This window comes from Puma concolor, chromosome A3 (genome assembly GCF_028749965.1).
Source record: "Puma concolor isolate L17-30 chromosome A3, mPumCon1.1.hap2, whole genome shotgun sequence".
Classification (NCBI taxonomy): domain Eukaryota; kingdom Metazoa; phylum Chordata; class Mammalia; order Carnivora; family Felidae; genus Puma; species Puma concolor.
In genome coordinates this window covers 6,897,697-6,911,594 of record NC_141669.1, presented here as the reverse complement: position 1 = coordinate 6,911,594, position 13,898 = coordinate 6,897,697, and the positions used below count along the sequence as shown (strand labels likewise).

General features: G+C 50.1%; 1 protein-coding gene across 6 annotated transcripts in view; it reads right to left on the bottom strand.

Annotated features, from left to right (window-relative positions):
* Window positions 1-13,898, bottom strand: part of ASAP2 (ArfGAP with SH3 domain, ankyrin repeat and PH domain 2) — a 173,832-nt gene that overhangs the window by 24,829 nt on the left and 135,105 nt on the right. For all 6 annotated transcript variants that reach the window (XM_086699981.1, XM_086699980.1, XM_086699978.1 and 3 more), the window contains 2 exons: window positions 12,348-12,481; window positions 5,259-5,353 (listed from right to left, as the gene is read on the bottom strand). In XM_086699981.1, the coding sequence (XP_086556107.1) occupies window positions 5,259-5,353; window positions 12,348-12,481 (229 nt within the window). The remainder of the gene's footprint in view (window positions 1-5,258; window positions 5,354-12,347; window positions 12,482-13,898) is intronic.

Here is a 13,898-nt window from a genome sequence, read left to right as displayed (position 1 = left end):
ACACATTTGCTGGGCACATGGTGGGTCCTTAGAGCCCTGGCACTTGCTGATCGAACTTAAAAGATGGAGAGCAAGGGGTGCCTGGGTGACTCAGTCGGTTAAGCGTCTGATTTCGGCTCAAGTCATGATCTCTCGTGGTTTGTGGGTTCGAGCCCCACGCCAGGCTCTGTGCTGACAGCTCGGAGCCTGGAGCCTGCTTCCCATTCTGTGTCTCCCTCTCTCTGTACCCTCCCCCTGCTCATGCTCTGTCTCTCTCTCTCTCAAAATAATAAACATTAAAAAAAATGTTTTAAAAATGGAGAGCTAGAGAAACAGTAGCTCCTGGTCAGGAGGACTTTCAGCATTTTACTCCGAGGACCTTAACAAACAACAGCTGCAACAATAAAAAAAAAGTAGACAGGATTTTTGAGAGCTACAGTAAAAACGAAATTCCCTGTGGCAATCAAGTGAGAAGGGGCAGGAAGCAGCCCAGCTACCCATTAGCCGGTGAAGGGACGAACACACGTGGTCCGCCTACACAACGGAGTACTGTTCAGCCACATCGAGGAACACAGCTCTGACACAGGCTACATCATGGCTGAGCCCTGAAAACATCGTGCGAAGGAAAAGGAGCCAGACGGACACACAAGGCCACATGCTGTATGATCGCATTTACACGCAATGCCTGGAAGAGGCAAATTCATAGGGACAAAAAGCAGATTAGCAGGGCTGGGGGGGGGGGGTGAAGGAGTGGAGGGGAGGGTGGAGTGGGTGATGCCTGACAGGCACAGCGTTTTGTTTCGGGGGCAGAAAAATGTTCCAGACTGCGGTGATGGATGCATACTCTGTGAGTAGGGTGAACGTCACTGAATCTCATTTATTTATTTATTTTTAAAATGTTTTACTTATTATTATTATTTTTTTTTTTTGAGAGAGAGAGACAGAGCGTGAATGGGGGAGGGACAGAGAGAGAGAGAGACAGAGAGAGAGAGAGAGAGAGACAGAGAGAGAGAGAATCCAAAGCAGCTCTAGGCTCCAAGCTGTCAGCACAGAGCCCAACGTGGGGCTTGAACCCATGAACTGTGAGATCATGACCTGAGTTGAAGTTGGACACTTAACTGATGAGCCACCCAGATGCCCCTGAATTTCCATTTAAATGGGCGAGCTGTATGGTATGTGAATTGTATCTCAATAAAGCATGTCAGAGAAAACTGAATTCCACTGACAATACAAAAACTTAACTTTAGTCAACAGATGCACAGAAAATGACGCAACAGGATCGATTCCCTTGGATCCTTTCTGGAAAGTGTGAAGCACACTGGAATTTCAAGAAATTGGGCGGGGGAGGCTGAAGGAAAAGCCAGGGCCTGGTGGTCAGCTCTGGGAGACCGCACAGTTCAGAGCCCGGGCTCCCAGTCAGACGGCTGCTCAAACGGGTTCCACTGCTTCCTGTCGAGGGGACAGTGGGCAAGCCCTTCCCGTGACCACACCTGCTCGAGGGGCTGTTGCAGGTTACATGAGATAGCGCAGCATTCTGGAAACGCCAGCTGTAAGGACCACAACAGCATGGGAGGAGGGGCCTCACAGTGAACCTGGTCGGCTCTTCTCAGCTCAGGGACTGTTCCTTCCCATCCTGCCACCAGGGCTGTGCCAACTGCGTCTGCCGTCAGCCACCGAGCCCCTCAGGTCAACACCGCGGGCCCCAGGGGGCGATGCAGGTCTGGGAGTGGGCAGGCCAACGCCAGGCTCCCAGCGATGGGGGGGCCACTCTCCCCACTACCGATCGCCTGCCCTACGACACTCACTGCCTGGGTGCTAATGAAGTGTGCTAACACACTTTCCGCGCGTCACCTCACAAACGTCCAGCCCCTGGGCTCACAGGTCGAGCTGAGACAGGCAGTCTCATTTGGTCCTCACAACAAATGCTATCAACTTTTCTCGCCTCCCCCCTGCGGATAAGTAAACTGAAGTCTATCAAGAGGACCCAGAGTTCTGTTTCCACACACAGTGGGAAGCTCTCTGAGGGCCGCCCCTGCTCTCGGGGTCCAGGTTCTCCTCAGGGGGCCTCCCAGCACAGTGCGGCATGCGGGGAATTGCTTGGTGACGTTTTGGGCTCGATGATGTGCCATATGTGACAACCTGTCTAATGATTCAAATTCTCCAGGTCTCTTATGATGAGCGGTTGGACCAGACAGTTGTGAAGTTCTAGGTAGTTTCAGTAAAACCCTTGTGAGATAATCATCACTGCGACCTCCCCCTGCCTTCCTTGGAAGGGGCTCAAGACATCCCGGACCCTGAGTTCTTAATGTTATTCACCTATCCGGGGCTCTGTGACCCCTGGAGGTCACGCCCACACAAGCATGGGCACAGACCCGGTCTTTGCACCACCACACTCCACGGCTTCATGAAGGAAGTTTATTTACTCTGTCAGCGTGGTCCCCTCCCCACCTCTTCTTGTTTTGGAAAAGATTAGACTTTTGGAGAAAAGCAATGAACTTAAAATAACAACACATTTGGCACGTACTTCTGAAGGATGGGCCTGTGTAAGGTCCTTAATCGCAGAAAAGGAACAGCGCTGCCTCCATCAACAGACACAAATCTGCCTGCTTCCCCCTCCCACCTATTTCTCTCTCTCCACACCCACCCCCAAATCCAAAATCTGGGGATTCATAGGCCACTAGAGGGTCTGCGCCTTCCCTGTCAACAGATTTGTGTGCAGATGGTATGTTGTCCTGAGATAAAGCCAGAAGCATGCTCTCCTTTCATCTGCAAGTAAAATATCAGCTTATTTCAACAGCCGCAGGGCTGGGACTTTACCTTTGACTTGTTGATTCATTAAATATGTATTGAACCACCACAAGCAACATACCGCGGTGGGAAATACAAAAATCAGGAAGACGTGATCTATTAGAGAAATATGTGTAAATACTTTGGTACGATATAAAGTGGCACGGAAGGTCTTAAAATAGAGCCAAAGGCTACAGGAGCAGACAGACCAGCAGTTAACTTCACCCGAGCAGGTATGAAAGCAGGTGGTGTTTTGCCATCACGCTGGCCATCCGCCCTCAATTTGGGGGAAAAAAAAGGAAAAGAGGGGGAGGGCTACACTTCCTTCTCATTTGTGCCAAGGCTGGCGGTGGGTGGGGGCTGTTTCAATGCAGACAGAACGTTTATACTGAAGGAGTCAAAGCAGATCGTGTTCATGTTTTCGAAACATCTAGCCCCAGAGTAAACAAATTCTCTGCTTTTATAAGGCACCCCTGGTACTTGGAAGAAATTACTTATCAGACGCTTTGCTCAAAACTGTTCAATATTACGGCGACTTGCGAGACTGGCACCTTCCCTGTATGTCGATTAGACTGTAAGTAAATGCAGCATACCAGACCATGACATTCCCTTTGTTGAACGGGAGCTTCCAGCAATCTCGGGAAGAGCTGGCTCACCTCTGGGTAACCCTCCAATTGAAAGCTAAACGGAGAGGACCCTGATCTCTCAGGGTTTGTGGGATCGGTGTGCAGCCCTTAAGTCGCCTCTACTGCCCACACCCAGGGTGAGCGAGCAGAGCTGATGACACCACCTGAGTCCAGGCCTACCCAACTGTCCCCTGACGACCACTCGGCTGGCTCTGTGAGCGGGCGAGGGTTGCCATATTAGAGGAGAGAGCTCAGAGCAGCCCCGGAACCTGCCCAGGTCCCACGACTGGCTAAGGTCCTACGTCCTATACCACCTGCCTCTCCAGGTTTGGGTAAGAATACAGATTTGGAACTCAGATCTTCACGCAGAGAGGACAATAACCTAGCCTCGTGCCTCGTACCCAGTCCCACAAAACCGCTATTGCCAGCATCTGCTACAGGATTCCAACAGGAAGTGACTCTAATCCAACACCAACCAAATGCTCATCTCAGATACCCGATACCTGAGGGGGTGTATCACGAACACGGTGTGTTCATGCCTGTACATGTCTAGGCTCTCTCACTGCATTGTTACCTCACCCAAATGCAAAAGAACACAGATCCCACCATCTCAGCTTCCCAAAGACAGGTCCCAACAAACTGGTTACAAACACTTAAATTCTCTGCCTTTGCCAAGGGCCTGTACTCCACCTGCTATGTGAAAAACCACTCCTAGAGCACTGTCCACGGCTCCTCACCTTATGTCCTTTAGGAGAGACCTGTGCCATCAATCCCCTCTCAACCTTCTTCCAAGGGCAATGCTGTCTCTGTAAAAGAATATTTCTACTCTCTCTTATCACATTTTTCTCATTCCCTCCTGTCCTGCCGGATCACTGTGGTCCAGGCTCAGCACTCGAATGCAGGCGCTGGGTCTTTTAACTGCCCCGGGGACACCCCTCCTTCCGTCTGTCTGTCCCACCTTGCATTGTATGACAGTAGGTGATCACCCTCCAGCCACCTGGAGCAGAGAGGCCATCCACTGCCCGGACCTGCCAGTCTTCCGTCCACCTCTCGCGCCCAAAGACCAGTGTAAGCCGGGTGACTTATGCTCCATTTGATAAGACTGGCAGGAAAATCTCCCATAAGCTCTGCCCCGTCGGGCCAGCCGGATGCATGAGGCACAAAGCTTCTCGGTCAGGTTTTGGGTCAAAAGTGAAACAAGAACAAAAAATTCTTGTTGAAGAAAACAGCACACTCTCCACATTTGCAAGGACACTGGGCCAGAAAAGGATACGTGGCTCAGAATCTATGCAGAGAGGGGCGCCTGGGCGGCTCAGTCGGTTAAGTGTCCGACTTCGGCTCAGGTCGTGATCTTGTGGTTTGTGGGTTCGGGCCCCGCGTCGGGCTCTGTGCTGACAGCTCGGAGCCTGGAGCCCGCTTCGGATTCCGTGTCTCCCTCTCTCTCTGCCCCTTCCCTGCTTGTGCTCACTCTCTTTCTCTCCCTCTCTCTCAAAAATAAACATTAAAGAAAATTTTTAGGATCTATGCAGAGGGAAGGGGCTTGAACTCCCCTGATGCAGAAGGTGAGGGGGTACCCATATGCCACCAGTGAGGGCGACACTCCTCACTCCTCCGTCATCGACCTAGAGCATCGGCCAAAGCTGCCTTGCTGTGGCTTCTTCCTAAGAAAACCAGCCACACCAATTTTTTTATTTGGATGCCCAAAAAGGTGCTTGCCAGAGAAAAAAACAAAACAAACCAGGGTGATCTATTCCCCAACGAAGCAACAACTGAGATCCCCTAAACCTGTTACTGTCCTGCCTCACGGGGCTTGGGTACAAGGCCGGTCTTTGCTCAGAAAACAAAACCAGGCAGGTCCATACTTACATGTCGCTGCCCGGGTTGGGTTTGACCGAGTCCTCAGCCGGAAGGCAACACTCCATGATCTCATTGAAGCCTGCATTCCCAATATTCTTGGCAAGCTGCAAAAGCAGAAGTCTATTTCAGGGTACTCAATTATTAATGCATTCCACTGCTGCACACTACTCATGCGTTGATGATTTATTTAATGGCCACTAAGAAATAGAGCAATAAAGTGGTTTGCCGTTAATAAAGATGGACAAAACCCAAACCCCAAAGGTACTCATAAAACTAGAGATAAGAAGCAGCAGGTCTATTACAGAGAAATGTTCTTATAAAATGTCCCCTGGATAAAGCACCGAGGTGGACAGGAAGGGGCAGTAACTTGGTCCAATGTCAGTTTCCACCCTCATCCCCTCCCCCGAAAAAACCTGTGCCCTCACTGAAATGGACCTAAAAAGATCTATTTATGCCAGCAAGGAGGCGGCTCTCATCCAGGGGAGAGTGCTGGGCCAGGAAGTCAAGACTCGGGTTCAAATCACGGTTCTATTCCCTGGCTTTGTGACCACACGCAAGTCAGTTTACCTGAGTTTCAATTTCTTACCAGTAAAACAGGGATGATACCTACCTTGTAAAAATAATAGAGTGGGGCAATTTAGGCAAAAGCCTAATTCGGTTCCATACACCGAAGCACAAAAATGTACTTGTTCCAAATGTAAGGTCCTCATGCAATGATCAACTTTCTTATTCATTAAAATTTAAATGAACACATTTTAATCAACGCTTCCTGAATACGAGGCAGTGTGTTCAATGCAGCTAGACTAGAGAGACAACTGTCACGGCTTGTCTTAGTCAAGCACAATATGGCAACCGGCACTCTCCTGAGTGGAGGCACAACCTGGGTGAGCAGGAGCTCCTTAAAAGCAGGGGTTTAATCATCTTATTTGAGCACCCAGCCCAGCACCTGACAGAGATTAGCTTCTTCAATGTTTAATGAAACCGAACTGAAAGGCAGCACCTGGCCCAGGGCTCTCACGAGAACAGATAGTTCACCTCCCGCGTTGAACAGGGCACAATGGGGCACGTGGAGCCTCTGATATCTCTGTTCTCGAGCAGTGACGCGGACACAGGGTCACAGGGCATGTTCTGGAAGATCAGGCGGCTGCCTGAGCACCCCTTCTCTCTCCAGGGGTAAGTGACTGAAGTGACAGCCAAGGGGATCTGAGTTAGAGGAGCCTGAACTTTCTGGCGGTGAGAAACGTGAAGCAGTGAAATGGGATTGCGAGGGACGCCGCCGGACAAGGGATGTGCGACACCTTAGTAACCGTCCGATGCACTTCCTGATTTTATCGTCCTTGGTAAAGTGAACACGGTGTCCTAGATGGCTCAGAGCACCAGGCACTAAGCAGCCCCACCTGGGCCCTCATTCCCGGCCTGGTGGCCTCAGGCCATTGTCAGGGGAAAAAACCCTGGGGCTGCCTCACTGTGGTTTCCCCAAGAATGAGACTGATGGCCAACCACACCAGGTGACAGCGCCCATGTACCACGGACCCAACGCCCGCAATGATTTCCTGGATCGTCAGTGTCAGATCCGGGACTTAACCTCAGGGTCAGAGCCCCTGTTTGGAGCCAGGCATGGCTGAATGACCCCATCCTTCCGTGTAATGTGGACACCGTGCCCTCGCCAGGCACAGTCGTCTCTCTTCAGAAGGTAAGTGACGGAACGGGCCCCAGCGCCCTTCTGCGAGCGAGGGCCCCGCATGCCTCTGAGTCTGTGGTAAGCAGATGGGAGGTGGGGCGTGAGGAGGAGAATTCCCGCGAATCAGCTGCCTCCCTTCTGCTTGGACTTGGCTGGTTTACTAGGGGACAGCTGGTCCAGGGAGCCACCGCATCCATGCGTCACACTTGCCCAGTGCAGAGAAATGTGCCACCTCACAGTTTTGCCAAGTTGCAGCGAACAGTTCAGCCTGCAGAGAACTCCTTTAGAATCATCAACAAAAGCAAAGCATTTGCAGATGGAAGCTGCAGGGTCACGTCGAGAAAATGCGGGTCCCAGAGGGCCCAGTGGGCGGGAGCCAAGGAACCAGGAAGGCTGGTGTTATGCAGCCCCCAACACACATGCCCCCCTACTCCTGGAGGTCTCCCTGCGGCAGACACGGGGCCAGATCAGATCTAGGAAGGTCTGGGGCACTTTAAGTGCTACATCACTCAGCAACGCAAATCCCAGCCCCAGCTCAGTACACAAATGCACACCGAGACCTCAGATGCACTCGGTACCGAGCATGAGACACAACCCTGCTTGGGGGAAGCTCTGAGCTCAGTCTTTTTTGTTTTGTTTTCTTTTTTAAGTTTATTCACTTATTTTTTGAGAGAGCACGTGCACAACCAGGGGAAAGGCAGAGAGAGAGGGTGAGAGGGAATCCCAAGCAGGCCCCGTGATATCAGTGCAGAACCTGACATGAGGCTCGATCTCCCGAACCATGAGATCATGACCTGAGCCGAAATCCAGAGTTAGATGCTTAACCAACTGAGCCACCCACGTGCCCCAGAGAGAGCACGGTCTAACGACAGAGGTGAACACAGAGAAATGCACGGTGTTGGGGGCTGGGAAAGAAGTCCACACTGAGCACAGAGTATGGAGACAGCAGGTGTATGTCAGCAGGACAGCTGCCTGGTCAAGACGCCCACGACACCACACACACCCTGCGTGGAACCCTGGGTCCCTCTCCCTCACTGCACGGAAGCACCTGAGGATGGGGACAGAGTCGCGTGTTTCCGGAGACTCTTAGCACTGACCTGTGCCGGGCCTACAGACCCAGACCGAGACCTCAGATTTTACCCAGAAATTGTTTTCCGAGTTTGGGGTGAGGATGGGGAAAACCTGCCCGTTTTACTGTTTCCAGAGGGAGGGAAATCTGCTGTGACCTTCTTCCCTGCTCTTACGCTCCCCGAGGGGAGGAGCGGGGCAAATGACAAGAAAGAACTTCCGTGACTGTGGGCCTCAGCACCGCCACACACACAGGAGGGGCTGTGGGCTCCTCCTGTTCCCGCCTGTGTGAACCTCATCAACCAATCTGGCTTCTTTCAACAACGAATCAGACTTTTGATCTCTCAACTGGTTTCAAATCCAGGAGTCGGCTGCTTAACTGAGTCACCCAGGCGGCCCTGGCCTCATTTTTAAAGACAGAGTTCTTGTTTGGGTCAGACACAGTGTATGTAAAGCACCCTAGGACAATGCCTGAGTGTAACAGTTGCTCAATGAATGGTAGCTGGGACCACATTTCTTGCTGCCCTTAGTGCCCTGAGAGCAGCTTCGCTGTAGTCCCAGGGGAAACAGCGGTTCCAGCTGTGAGCTATGAGCTCACACAAGACTTTGGAATAAGATTTTAAAATTACAGACACAAATAAAATTTCGTAATATCAAAATTCCCTTTATTTCATGTTTGAGGTCAAATTGATCATATGATACGAAGACCCCAGTACCAACGGTACTATCTTACACGTGAGCTGGAAATCAATGCTGAAATGATCTGTGTTGGGGCAGGAGAATCTACCTTTCCAAAACCTGTATTTACCAGGAGGGTTTCTGAAAGTGGGTTTGCTTTGAAATCTGAGGACACTGAGCGCACACACTAGAGGGCCAGTTCAAGTGGGGTGATCTCCCAGAACGAACTAGTGCTTCACGCATTCATGTGTTTCCACTGAGTAAGACATGATTCTGACAGCAGGTAGAGGGGAGAGAAGATTACTGCTAACTAGCCACCTTCGCGGATGCCGCCGAAACCCATTCAGGTAACATGGAAATCAAGCATATGCTCTGAAACCAAAATAAAAAAAGAAGGAAATGATGACGTTTCCGTAGCACATGTGTTTCCAAGGGAACAGTGTGCAGATGCGAAACCAGAAAGTAACTTATGGAATTAAGCAAAACGATTTTTATCGTGACGAATACTACGGTGAGGCCATATGGGAGGACAGGAGTGACCATCTATGTGGTGAGAGTCTGTTTAGGGTCAGCCAAGGATGAAAGTCTGCGCCCATCACAGCGCATCACCCTGAGATTCGGGCTCCAGGACTGACTTACCTGAAGGACAGAGAATCACTGCACCTGTAAAGCAACTTTGCCCAGGATTCTCCCCTGGAGACGCTGGGAGTTAACTTTCCAGGCCACCTCTTATCTCCTCTCATAGGGTGCAAGGAGGTTCAATCAACATTTGCTACACAAGAACACACACTACGACAAACTCAAGCAGAGACCCTGATGTCCCTGCTCTGCACATCCTCAATGGTCATACTTGCAGCAGAAAACCGGAGTGGACTCTCCCTGTGGATTCATACGTTAGGACACGTGGATTGTTCTTCTGAAAGGATTCAGTTAAAGTCATTCTGGAGTAGAGAATAATGAGAGCTAATCCTTCATAGTCTTTACTGTGTGCCAACGTAATTCTAAACACACACACACACACACACACACACACAGGTCTATGTGTCAAGCCTTCAGGAGATCTTCTGTTCAAGCATCCAACTGTCTAAGCAGAATAAAAATAACCTGGGTGCTTCAAAAAGGCTTGAACTTCTCATGTTTTAGAAATGAATTCTAACCCCTGACAAACACTCTCCATGCAGTGCTTGACTTAATGGCTGAGCGGTAAGGGTTCTGGGCAGGACATCAGGCTCACTGTCCTGGCACGCGGTGGGTGGGGCTGGGGAGAGGCCCACCTCCCATGAGCAACCAGATGACCACACAGGCAGAGCTGAGGGGCAAGAGGAGGGGGTGGGGAGAACCCCACAAGACTCGGGGGCCTTTTCCCTCTGTTTTTCTGCAACAACTGAGGGTGAGGCAGACCAGGAGAGTCTGAAACTAAGGAAGAGATCAGGTTCTGAAAATACCTGCAGATACTAAATAAGCAGTCTCTGCCTGATGGCTCAAAAGGGCTGACAGCTGGCCAAATGTTAACCCCCACTGTGGAGAGGTGCAGACAGAGGCTCTGGGAGATAAAGACCAGAGTTCTAACCAGGGGTCAGAAGCCACTTCACTGTTTCACCAAGACATGAACTTCTTCCCTTCTACCTTCTTTGGTGTCTTCCTGCTTAGTAGGCAAGAGTCTCATGAAGACCATCATTTTAATTTTTGAGACACATTTAAGCAGGTGTAACAGATGTGCTGGGGTCAAGCCTCGACCAGCTCACGAGAGCCATTATTAAAATTACATTATATAAACTCCTAGTTAAGTAAATTATACTAAAAACAAAGTAATAAGTGCTCAAAACTCATCACCTCCTAATCATTTTACTATTCTGTTTCTGAAGCCACGGACAACCAGTGTTTGTGCGGTGAACTCAGTTACATTCAGTGACTCACGCTGGTTACTGACGATGGCACAGATTTGAGAAAACGGCCCCGGCGGGAGTACAGACATCTGTGGACCGGCTGACTACAAAGCAGGGCTTTCTTTTTCTTAAACATTTGCTGGGGATGGGGGGTGGGGGGTGGAGGGTGGGGAGTGGGGGATAGGGAGGGACAGTAGTGATGCTTAAATGCTCACCACACAGCAGGACAGGCCACCACAAGGACCAGTTCGTTTCCCAGGCTCTTCAGAGGTGAATCGTGAACTCTGGATTAAAGGGTCCCGCCCTAGATCTGGCACTTTAATAACTATATAACCTTGGGTACATTAAAACATTCTAAGACTCAGTCCCTCTGTCATAAAGAGGGGATAAACAGCAAGGTTGCTGGGTTGTAGTGAAGGACAAATGAACTAATACATATAAAGAGCTCTGAGAAGTGCTCAGTACAAAATAAGCAATTATTATGTCACCACAAATCACTTAACACTTCCCGCTGTTTTGAGGAAATCAGTATGGCAGCAGACCAACTGCCAGGGGTTACCAGTGCTTCCTGAGAATTGGTGTTTCTTTGAAAATATACTGTGGGAATCTCAAGGCTAACCAAAGTCAGTTACCCAGGCTACCTCTTGTACACACACAGCTCCACCGCGGAGGCTGAATGCATCACGACAGTAACAAGAACGGCATTGTGGAACCAGGAAGACATTGCCTGAGTCTTGCTGAGTCGCGCTCCATTTTTAACTTAAAGTAATCAGGGACGTGACCAACCGGGCGACCAGAATTCACTCTTGTTTCTCCCGACTTCACCTTTCAAGACCATAAAAGAATCCTTTGCCAAGACCAGGAAGATTTGACAAGATAGTTCAAAATGCATTACAAGTTCAGACCCTGGTTCTAGAGTAGTCATCGATAAAATTTATGGCCCCTTGAGAGGTATACTGACCACAATAATTGATTTCCTGTCAAGACGATTGCTCTTTTCATTACAGTCAACGGCGATCTATATCCACTTAATGTTCACTGCCCAGTGCCCAGCTACACCAAGAATTTCAAACACTGCTTCTGAACCAGCAATCACAGGCTTTGAAAACAGTCCACCAAAGCTCCATTTTAGGTGGCCTCCAAACAGCTAGTGTGATGTGCCTTTTCCTCCGTGGGGCTGGTCTCAATACTCTGGATGTTACTTCACAGAAAATGCTTCGACCTCCCAGTATCCTTCTATACCACGCTGCACGGCTCATATGTTATCACTGAGCCAAAAAGGAAAGCCTTCTTTAGAAACAAAGGCAGTAAAAGCAGAGGCCGAAATCTCACCCAGAGAGTGACAGTAGAGGCAGGGGAAAAGTGGGCCGGAGGCCTGAGCCATGTCATGACCACAGACTCAGCAGGGATCTGCTGGGGGCTCCGGAGAACAAGCCCTCAACTGTCTCTGGGCTTTCCGTTGTGCACGCGTTTAAGGAATGGGGTGACCTAGACTGTGTCGCCATCGTATTCCACGTCGTACACACGTCTCAGCTCTCCTTTTTTGTGTCACTTCACTTTATTCGTTTAGGAAGAAGGTTTTACAACAAAAAGTGCCTTCAACTACCAGTAGCTAAGAAGGAGGAATTACCACTGAGGTTCTAATTGCCCAAACTCATCTGGCAAAAATCAACAACCATCAGCCCAGGGGAATTGCAAGAAAGCAAAATGGGTTTGAACACCAAAATGAAAACTTAGAATTCGGTGCATTCATTTTCATTTCAAAATCAATGATTTGAGAATTACCAGAAGCTCAGACGTTCCCAATACATCTAACGTCAGGGACTGCATCCTGGAATAGTGAACCCCGAGCTCTCGGTGGATTCCGGAACACTCAATACAGGTCAGGATGCCCAGATTGGTGGAGAGCCAGGTAGGATCTGCCAAAGAGAACAGGGAAAGTTGGAGTTCGCAGCAAGTGCAGAGATGGGGTCACAACACTTTTCCCGTATAGTTATTGCACATGGAGTTTTGAGCATGAGCATTTTCTCAACCCTGGACACAGCTGGAGCCCTTCTTCATCACTCATTCTGCATTACCACCCGCTTACACACAATACACACACATGCACCTGTCTGCTCCCCCCCCCTCCATTTATTTACTCATTTATCCTGCCCACCCTTCCGTTCATTACGAACTCCCAAGTGACAGGTGCGTGTCCAAGAATAAACAGGACACAGTGCCCTCTAGTGGCCACAGGCCCCTGAAGGCTGTCCTGAATACAAACCACGCCCATCACCAACCCTGGTCATACCAGCAAAGGGGAGAGAAAAAAACGAGGGCCGCCAGTCTAGTGCTGTATAGGGAACAGACTTAAGACAGGTCTACATGTTCACAAAATGCTAACAATCATGACGGAGAACACACTATGCGCTGATGCCACACTCTGTGCTCAACACTTCGGAGGCAGCAGAAATAGTTCCGAGTGCAAGAGCTTCCGCAATTACAGATGCTGTCACCTGATACTTCTTCAGCACACACGAGAAGGCCAGCAGGCAAACAGGGCAGGGGTCTTCATGGTGCTCAGAAAGGAGAAGGGGCTTGCTCGAGGCCGCAGGGGGTGCGGAGCCAGACGGCAGTCCTGCCTGGGCCCGAGCCCATGCTGGCACCGTGTCACCGAGCTTCTCCCGGAGCACAGCTCCTAAGTCACTGAGCCATCCTACCGTGTGCTGGGTACACAGCAGACACCCAAGGGATGCCTGACACACAAATGCTGAATTTACCGAAAATGGGGCGTTCAAAACAAAACACGCCAGAGCACATTACCCCGGCCCTTGCGTACCGTTCTCTTGCGAATTACCCGCTGCCCTTAGAAACTTGCTGCGGGGAACTATCGCAACCTTGGTCACCAGCGAACTGTCACGTTACTTTTCAAAGTTCAAGTTATAAAAAATTTTATCCATTTGGGAAACTTCTGGGCATCTGTGTTTGCATTTCTTCCATACCGGCCGTAGCACACTTTTGGGAGACAGGAGTATGTTTAGATCACTTTATATCAACTTTCACGTCAGCTATCTTGTCCTACCATTTCCAAACAAAAACGTCCGCAGCTTTGACTTCTTTATGAAAGTGTCTTAAAAATTCCAGTGAAGTGCTACACGGCCCTCTTTTCTTAAGAAAAAGCACAATTAGGGTCACCCGGGTGGCTCAGTTGGTTAAGAGTCCGACTTCAGCTGAGGTCAAGATCTTGGGGTTTGTGAGTTTGAGCCCCACATCGGGGTCTCCTCTGCTGTCAGCCCGGAGCCCGCTTCAGATCCTCTGCCGCCCCCCCCCCCGCCCCCCCCCCCAGCCTTGAGC